The sequence below is a fragment of the Trachurus trachurus genome, assembly GCF_905171665.1.
Source record: "Trachurus trachurus genome assembly, chromosome: 4".
Lineage (NCBI taxonomy): Eukaryota > Metazoa > Chordata > Actinopteri > Carangiformes > Carangidae > Trachurus > Trachurus trachurus.
In genome coordinates, this window is record NC_139898.1 from 28,367,710 (window position 1) to 28,377,432 (window position 9,723).

A 9,723-nucleotide genomic window follows, 5' to 3' on the forward strand; every position below is an offset into this window, starting at 1 on the left:
TAAACACAACATAAAACCCAACACAACATCATTTTCAGGATGAGAAAGTGAAGCTTGTCTTGTCTTGTATTAGTCTGATGGACCGGCCTCAGATCACATCTAGTTTGTGCTACGGGATGTGGATTGATCCATCACAGATATTACAGTCAGAGGTTTGGAGAAAATTGCAACAGAGAGGCGGCAGGTCGTCCTGCTCCGAAGCAGCGCTGACATTACAACTCAGACTGCGCAGGTTCGTCCTGACCCGTGGCAGAGAAATCACTGCTCCAGCCAGAGGTTTATAGCTCTATATGAGCACAGAGGCAATCGTGTATTCTTGTAGGCAGCGAGATGTCGAAAAGAAAAAGAAAAACTCCCAACTTTCCTTAGAAATTACAAGATGTTTTTTTTCTTTTTCTTCTTTTGGTTATTTCTTTGTTCACTTGTTTTATGATTTATGTATTTATTTGCAACATTTCAGCCCCTCGTGTAGCATGGTTGAAATATTTTCCCTATACATCATTGTTCCTGTGACAGCATGCAATATGTCATCCTCCTCCAGTCGCCCTTATCATCCTGCCAGTGTGACAGTCAAACTATGTTGTGTTGTGTATTAATTTCCTCTATTTTCTCCTCTTTTGTTCCCCTACTTCTCCCCTTTTTTTCCCACTTTTTCCACCTCCAGTCTCTATCAGCCCCCCAGGCGCAGGCCCTCAGCTGTGTGGAGTCCCTGTGCTGCTACCAACATGGGCAGAGCGGCTGTTCCCGCCTGGCCCGCTTCCTGGAGCAAATGACCGGGCAGTGCCAGGCCGACGCCAATTGCAACAGGTGGGGAGGACGACCACGACAGCAAACAATGATTTTGAATCCCGATGAACCGTCGCCGCATCACGGTTTCAAAAATTTGGGCTGCAGTACCGACTGCTATAGCCCATAATGTGGCTACGACTCTACTGTAAGTCTTCTCTTGTTCCGATTCATAACGGGGGATGGTGGTGTTGTGCACATACTGTAGCCGAGGGGGGGGGGGGGCGGGTTTCGGGCGGTGATAGAGACTGGTGTGAGGGTGTGTGGCTCAGCGGGACGTTGGGAGAGCAACTGACGGAGAGGGGATCAAGCCATCGTTGGACTGCACTATGAGTTTCTTATATCCTGTTGGGTTTTTTTTTTTTTTGAGGGGGGGGAGAAGTCTGGACTGACAGATGTAAGATGTGCTTAACCTCATATCCACAGTAGTGTACTGAAAGTATATCGATATCGGTACAACAACCTTGTAACCAAAAACTACAGAGACCAATGCCTGAATAGATTGCGATGGCCGCGCCGTCTACATAGCAGCATGCAGATGTGGATGTTTGGCGTGGCGGCCTGAAGCCTGAGAGCAGCTGGGTCCCAGGTTGGTTGACTTAAGGCTTCGTCCCAGGTTGGTTGACTTAAGGCTTCGTAGAGCAGAGGAGGCCTGCCGTGATATACAGGCCTCAGTATTACACGCAGTATAAGTATGTAACCTGTCTTGTCTGTGTAGCCCCTACATGAGGGTGGGTCTGTGCCCTCATCATCTGTTTCTCTGTCTGTCTCCTCTGTTTCTGTTCAATACTACCTAAAAATCAAAGGGTCGGTGTCCAAATGAGAGTTTGGAGCCAGTTTTCAGCGGAGAACTGTGTAATCTGTAATGCACTTTAACAAAAAGGACACCGATGTCTATATGTGGGTTATTTAGTTGACTCATTTGCTTTTAGTTTGACTTCTGTATGTTGTCGTTCTTTGGAGGGCTTCTCCCTTCAATCCAAAATCACACGTGATCCAAACCCCCACTGTGGGGGTGATCGCAGAGATGTGAGAGGGACAAGGAGTTTGTTGCCACTTCGCTTTGAAGCTGCACTCGGCAGTTATATGCTGCATCTTTGTGGCTCTAAACGGCAGCGAATGAAACACGATGTCCACTTAGTGCACACTGTGAGCTCTCAGTAAGTGCAGATAAAATACCATCTGTGCTGCCGTTCAACTTCATGATAAAAGGAAGATAAAGAATCAACAACTGGATATTTCTCCCCTTCCCCACCGTCATAAAATATTTTGCCGAGTGCAGCTTTAAAGACGAGTGAGCTGAGTTCACAGTTTCCTGCTCTGCTCAGTCTGCAGTTTCAGTCTCAGTGTCTTTGTTTTTTTTTTTTTTGTTTTTTTTACCTGAACCCCAGTGACACTGCGGGGTCATTGATTAATTGACCTGATCGGCTCTTTCTGCTGAGCAATCAATATTCCCCAAAACAGCTTGGGGTCTCTAAGTATTGATCAGATCAGTAATGAAGATGTAGCATTCTTGTTTTCTTTGTGTGTGTGTGTGTGTGTGTGTGTGCTTGTGTGTGAGTGTGGGAGTCGTTGGCTTTGCACAGTGGGTTGGTGTGGCCACGCATGTCGTTTCATTCATGACTTTGTGTGTCTGTGTGTGTGTTTGCAAAGGTAATGACAGCATGCAGGTCAAAGAAGAGATGCACTTACTGTCCCTCCCCCACTCTTTCTCTCTCTCTCTCTAAACGCTGGTTGAGTGGAGGAGGACTGTGTAATCTCAGTCAGTCAGCTCTGAGGGATCTTATTGGAGAGACATAAAATTGTGACTGGCTCTAATTTTATTACTCGGCCGTATCATCTGATGATTTAAGCTCCGGTTCATCCAGTCGAGAGCATAAATTCCTTCCTACAGTTTGATATTCACGCCGTTCAGACGTTGCTGGGTGGTGGGATATAATGCAACAACACAAAAATGATCCATTTCCAAATGTAGGAAACTGTTCCCGTCGCTTCAGGGTCATATTACCACTAAATGCATGATTCAGTTTAGATGAACTTCTTCCTGTGGGAATGACTGATTTGTTTTCTGACCTTGGCGCGAAGCAGCCAATTAGATTCTTCCAGCTGAGCAAACAGAGCTGCTAGAAGGATAAACATAAACAAAGAACATACGGAAACTGCTTTGCTTAGGTGTGCGTTATACTGTGTGTATGCTTTTTTTTTAAACTGAGGTGAAATCTGCAGGTTTAGGTTTTATCCCTCCTCTCCTCAACTCCTGCTTTCCACAAACCTTCGTCCGTTCCCTCCTCTCCCTCTTCTTCATCCTGTGGATTTAAGGAAATGAAGCAGAAAACCACAGAGCCACTGAGCGACTAGTGAGACTCAGCCCACGTTTGGCCTTAATGCTAGGATACTGCCATAGGGATAAGGGAATATAACCACCTGGTCCTATATGCTTAGTGACTGGAAGGGACATTTAGCGAGCGTATTTATTATATAATATAATATACATGAATATACAGTATGATACTCCCAAAGTATTTATCTGATATTTATTGGAAGCCCAACTGTAGCTTGCTGCTTGACTTGACTTAGCCTGTTGACTTGGTGTTGAATGCCACAGTTGAATGATGTCAAAGGGGGGGCGGGCGACGGAGCAGCAACAGACACGGATGTCAGGAGTCAAAGATGTTTTCCTTTAGAAAAAAACAAAACAAGATGGACGCCTGTGTGTACTTGTCACATCCCGGCAGCTCAGTCTCCGTCCAAATGTCAGGCTGATTTTACTCAGACCTTTCGAAATGTGGGAGAGAAACAAAGTTGCAGATTAAAGGTCTTTGCACACCGAGCCCTTTATTTTTTTCGTATGTGTTTTTCTAATCCATCACCCGACAAAAACCGTTACACCCAGACGCCTTACATACTGAGTCCGATGCGTTTTACTACGATGCGTTTTTATTTACTGTTCCAAACTTTGGAAAGGGAGACAGAAGTTGCCTCGCACGCAGTGAGGATTATTTTGTGGTCGTCTCACTTATCGTAAAATAAAAAGAGAAAAAGGGAAATATTGTGTCCATCCAATCTTGCTTGTAAATGAGCTGCGGATTTATCATGATCACTTCAACTGTTTATTTTAGGATGTCAGTGATCCAGTTTGATAGATTATTGATTTTTAGCCCTAGTGGAGCCACACATAAAAAAGAAGACAACCAATTTCCATGATCCTGAACAGCAACAGCACCAGCAGCTGGCAGTATGTCCAGGACACACACACACACACACTGATGTGAGTGGTCAGTAAGGCTTCTTAGAGATGCAAAAAAACGCAGAAAATCAAACCTTTTATGAAAACGGTGCAGCAATTTCAGAAGAAAAAACGTACTTTGTGTGCAGTGACCTTAAAAAAAGACATTAAAACGTTTATGTTAAAGTTTTTTATTTGCACCAATCAGGAGCCACACACACACATGAGAAATGTAAACACCCTAAACCACAAAGCCGAACCAGCCTCCGACATTATTTTGTCATATGCAGCCGCTGTTTCTTGGACGGAGACTCGGCTCCTGTCTGACATCTGCTCCTCCTCCTCCCCCAGAACTTGGGGACCACACCCTAAAAACCAGAGAGGCTGCTGGGAAGTGTAGTCTCAGAGAGTTATTGTTGTATGTTTGTTTGTTTGTTTTTTGTTTGCTTTGTCTTTTCAAACTTCTATTGTATCTATTTGTCTTTTTCTACTGGATCCTGAAGCCTTATATGAGCTTCTGAGAAGAGGCCGACTTTGAGGGCATGCTCGTTTTAACAACCTGGGGTGAACCGGGCGGGTGGAGTCAACTCTTCTCCACCTCGGCCCTGGATCACCCCGGAGCGCCCAGACTCTTGTCTTGTTGCATGGGGGCTGCTGTTGCCTTTGGTATTTTGTACACAATGTAAACCTGTATGTATTAGTGCCCCCCTACCCCCACCCCTCCTCTCACCTCCACCCACTCACTCCTCTTGCACTTTTTCTCTCTCTCTCTCTCTCTCTCTCTCTCTCTCTCTGTCTCTCGTCTCTTTCTGTGTCCTTCTCCTTCTGTGTCTGAAATCTGCATAATGTTGTCTGACCTTCCAGATTAATTATTCCTGTGCCGTTGATGTCCCCTGTGAACTCCGTCTTGTCAGAAATCTGCCTGTTCTGTTCTGTTCTGTTCTGTTCTGTTCTGTTCTGTTCTGTCCTCTTCGTGGGTTCATGTTCCCGCCGGCTTTATCCCCCAAAGTGTTACGGTGCCAACGTCCTCTTTGTTCTGCCGTAACCCGGGGAGCAAAGATGGTTTTTAGCACCAAGATGTGTCCGAGAGACCCTTCAGTCAAACCTCCATTTGAGCCATCGGCCTGTTTAAGGGGATGGTTCAACATATTGGCAAATTCTCCTAATGCCATAATCCCTATAGTCATAGCAGTAGGTTCATTACCGTTAATTATCGGTGCAGGTTGTTTTGAGATTGGCGGGGCAGAGACGTGAGCTGCTCAGTGAACACAGTGGAGGTGAACGGTACAGGACCCCTGTCCCTCATCAAACTCATCAAATACACAATCCAACAACTCCACAACGCTCTGGTGGACAAGTTGTGACCTGCACATTCACCACACTATGAGATAATCATGTAACATTACGAGACAGAGTTGTTTTAGAGGCAAATGCAGCCGGAACTACATTCCAGACACGGCTGCTGGGCGGAGTGATTTAAAAAGCAAAAGTAGTTCAAAGTATTTACTTCATCAGTCATAATGTTACATGATTATTTCATAGCGTGGTGAATGTGCAGGTCACAACTTGTCCACCAGAGCGTTTTGGAGTTGTTGGATTGTGTATTTGATGAGTTTGATGAGGGACAGGGGGACCTGTACCCTTCACCTCCATTGTGTTCACTGAGCAGCTCACGTCTCTGCCCCGCCGATCTCAAAACAACATGCACCGATAATTAAAGGTAATGAACCTACTGCTATGACTATAGGGATTACGGCATTAGGAGAGTTTGCCAAAATGTTGAACTGTCCCTTTAAAAGTCCCTGGGTTTTCCTATTACGCAGGTCTTAAAACGGTTGTCTTCATCTCAGAGAGCTGCGTGGAGCTAAGAAGGTCAAGAGAATTAATAAGAGAAATCTAAAAAAAAAATCCTCTGCAGACATGGTGCAGAAATGAGAAAATCTCCAAGTCTGTGTGTGTGTGTGTGTGTGTGTGTGTGTGTGTGTGTGTGTGTGTGTGTCGGAGCTGCTGCACATACGTCAGAGCTTCACAGGTGGAGATGAGGTGTACAGTAGCAGCAGACAGACAGAGCGGAGGTTCTGTTTGAACGCCGCTCATGTCGATCCACAGTCTCTCTGCTGCAGCTTTGAGGCAGCAGCTCTGATCATCGACTCTGGTTCGACTTTGATGTGAGTCGGTGCCGTTGTGGAGGTTTCGGTTGTAGATGTGACCTTTAACAGTGGCAAGCTGTGGCTTTCATGATGGAGCCATGTTGGATTTATATTTTTCCCCCTTGTAGTTTGAAACGTAATAATACGGAAGAGCCTTAGGGCCAACAATGGAGATTTTTTTTTAAAGATTCTGAGGTAAAAGTCAGAAATCATTTCGGAGATAAAAACTCTCAGGATTTCTGACTTTATCTCAGAATCTTAAAGGAAAGAAAGGATTTCCGCACACTTAAATCTGTGCAGTACTTCACTTTAATGTGAGCGTTCTGTCTACAAGGCCTTCATCAGAGGATACAGGTGAAGGTTTTGTAGACCCAAAGCTCACATTAAAGTGAAGTATCGCACAGAATCAAGTGCGTGGAAATCTTTTTCTCTCCTTTTGGACCCTTATGTTTCCAGCACCTGAACAGAGACTGATCCAGGTTGAGCGATTAGTCCTGCTGCAGTTAACTCAGAATCTTAAAATAAAATAAAAAATCTCCGCTGTTGGCGCTACGCTTCTCGTATGAAAATGTTTTGAGCCGTTTACGGAAAGGAGCGATGTTGTCGACTTACAGTATGTGTGTTTTTGTCAGATATTTCCAAAGGAGACCCAGCGTGCTAAGCTAACAGAGGTGGTTTTATACATAATATAAAGAATATATCATAGATTTTATACTATATAGATATATTTACTGCTGTGGAATGAGATACTAATCCTGTTTATCTTGAGAGTGGATATGAGGCAAGAATGTTGTTGGTGCTTGATGGTCATTGATTTATTTCTCTTTATGGTGATTACGTTTGACTTTAATCCATTATTAAAGAAGCTCATGTCTCCTCTCATCTCCTCCCTCCTCCAAGAACAAACTAGAGACTAAAAACAACACAGGTCATTTATAACTAATCAGCAATAACTTAAGAGTATTGATTATAGAGAAATTGAACTGGATTGATTTGTATTTTTAAAGAGGCACCAACCCACAAACGACCGTCACCATCGTTTGTGACATTACAGCACTGATTATTGATTTATCAGTTCCTAAACCAATTAGCAGCAAAGATTGGCTTCATTTGCATCTTACAAGCCTGAGTCTGAGCGACGCTGCTGCAGCTTGTTCCACTAACGAAGGAAATAATCAGCAGGTAACAGCACTGACATGCTTTAATTCATTCTTTTAATTTAATTTAGAGTCAAATTCGATGTACAGTGTCAAGTCGTCCTTGGGCCTGAGTGATTAAACACAGATAAGCTCATGATCCTCAATTATTCATCTCCTCTCTTTAAAGGGATACTTCACCCAAAATCGATAATTCACCAATTTTCTACTCACCGTCATGCCAAGGAAAGGTTTGGAGAACTTTCAGAGTCATCAAAACGCTTTAGGAGTTCCAGGGGGGGTCCGGCTGGCAACGGATTTTCATATAATGGCGGCGGATAGAGTTCACTTTTGAATCATCCAAAACACACACTATGAAACATCCAGATACCTCCATACTGCTCGTCCGTACTGACCCAAGTGTCCTGAAGCCGCAAAATGAAAAAGTAGTTTGGAAAAAATGAATTTGATCTCTGTTTTTATCCTTGTTGTAGCACTAGCTCCCAGTGGCTCTGTTGATGTTTGTGCGAATGCGCAAGATTTGCTGCGAGATGTTGGTTCGTAGTTGTAAACCATTGGATGTGTGATGTAAACACGGAAGAACATCTCACGCAGCCACTGGGAGCTACTGCTACTGTACAACAAGGCTAAAAACAGAGATCAAATACATTTTTTCCAAACAACTTTTTCATGTGGCGGCTTCAGGACACTTGGGTCAGTACAGACGAGCAGTATGGAGGTATCTGGATGTTTCATAGTGTGCGTTTTGGACGATTCAAAAGTGAACTCGTTCCACCGCCATTATATGAAAACCCGTTGCCAGCCGGACCTCGCCTGGAACTCCTAAAGCGTTTTGATGACTCTGAAAGTTCTCCAAACCCTTCCTTGGCATGACGGTGAGTAGAAAATTTGTGAATTATCAATTTTGGGTGAAGTATCCCTTTAACATAAAAAAAAAACACTATAAATCAAGATATTAAACAACTTTAGCTCTGTGCGCAGTATGTCTCATCTAGAGGTGTTGTAGTTGATGTTAAAATTTAAACCTTCAACTCCAGTGAGATCTCTTGGTGTAAATCATCTTTTTTATCAATGAAACTCAGTTCTCTGGTGCGATGAGACGAGATGAGGGAGAGACTTGATAATCATCCACTAACACCATCAACACCCATTACTAACCCTCACTCCTCTCTGCTGCTTCTTCCTTCACTAGATTCTTATCACACAAACCTGTGTTAGCCAGTGACACACACACACACACTCACACACTCTCATGTATACACACACTCAGTCGGTGCGTCAGCCTCCTAACCCTCGGTCACTGCTGCCTGTTTTCAGGTCTTGGAGTGACACGGACAACTTCTACTCCAACGATCGCAGCATCCTGACGCTGTCGCCCATCGAGGCCACCCACTGCTGACTGACTGACTCCCCGGGCCGCTGACTGTACACAGCACAGAGCTGGGGGGGGAGGAGGGGGGAAGGGTGGGGGAAGAGGGGGGGGGCTACCACTCCGCTATGAGTCATAATTACACCCCCACACTCCTGCCACCATTTTATAAACCTACTCCAGTTTAAACTCGATGCAGCTGGATGCAGTTGGACTCAAACTGCTGCTGCTGCTGCTTCGTGTGAAACCAAAAGGACCGTTGCTCATCATAGCAGCAGCAGCGGCAGCGGCTCTGTCATCTATCAACTCTTGGGAGAAAAGGATGTGAAGCGGATAGAAAAAGATGAAGTCGACATCTCAGCAGCAACAGTTTATATCAGAAACCTGCTGCAAAAAAACACAACACAAAACATATTTAACTTCACTACACAGTGAAACATGTCGAGTCTGACTCGTAGTTGATGGATCAGACCGGTTTAATGATCATGCAACTATTTATTTTTCATTTTCTATACAGTTGCCAAACTTTTTTTTTTCTTCTCTTGCTTGCAACTGTCATTAAAACGACCTTTAAAGTCTTAATAACATAACGTTCATGGATGCAGAGCGGCGAGGACTCAATGATGCTGCTGCTGCCGCTTCTGCTGCTGCAGCTCAACCCACGACGCCGCCTTCAATCATGATGTAGGAACTCATCTCAGAGGTGTTGACTCGCTTCATCATCGTCTTATTTTTTTTAAATTCTCACTCGGACTGGAAAAAGGAAAAAGCTTCGCCGCCACCGCAGCATCGATCCTGTAGCATCCAGAGATTCAGATAAGATCTACGCACGGTGGTTCCCCTCGATCCTTCATCATCATTATCATCATCATTATCATCATCATCTCTACTGTGGTACCAAAGAGCAAAAAAAAAAGAAAAGAAAGAAAGGATTCAGACAGAAAAAAGGAAAAAGTGTTTATTTTTGTGCCTGACTGTACAGAAGCTTCTATTGTTGTTGAGAAGAACTTATTATTGTTCGTTGCTGCTTTCTCT

At 44.2% G+C, this 9,723-nt stretch overlaps 1 protein-coding gene across 2 annotated transcripts in view; it reads left to right on the forward strand.

Annotated features, from left to right (window-relative positions):
* Positions 1 to 8,762, forward strand: part of atp11b (ATPase phospholipid transporting 11B) — a 53,766-nt gene extending 45,004 nt beyond the window's left edge. Inside the window, exons 29-30 of one of the 2 annotated variants that reach the window (XM_083970709.1) lie at positions 665 to 807; positions 8,637 to 8,762. In XM_083970709.1, coding sequence (XP_083826835.1) covers positions 665 to 807; positions 8,637 to 8,718 — 225 coding nt within the window. In that variant the 3' untranslated portion in view covers positions 8,719 to 8,762. Of the gene's footprint in view, positions 1 to 664; positions 935 to 8,636 lie in introns of both variants that reach the window. The other variant, XM_083970708.1, reaches the window with a different exon arrangement.
* Positions 8,763 to 9,723: the final 961 nt, after the last annotated feature.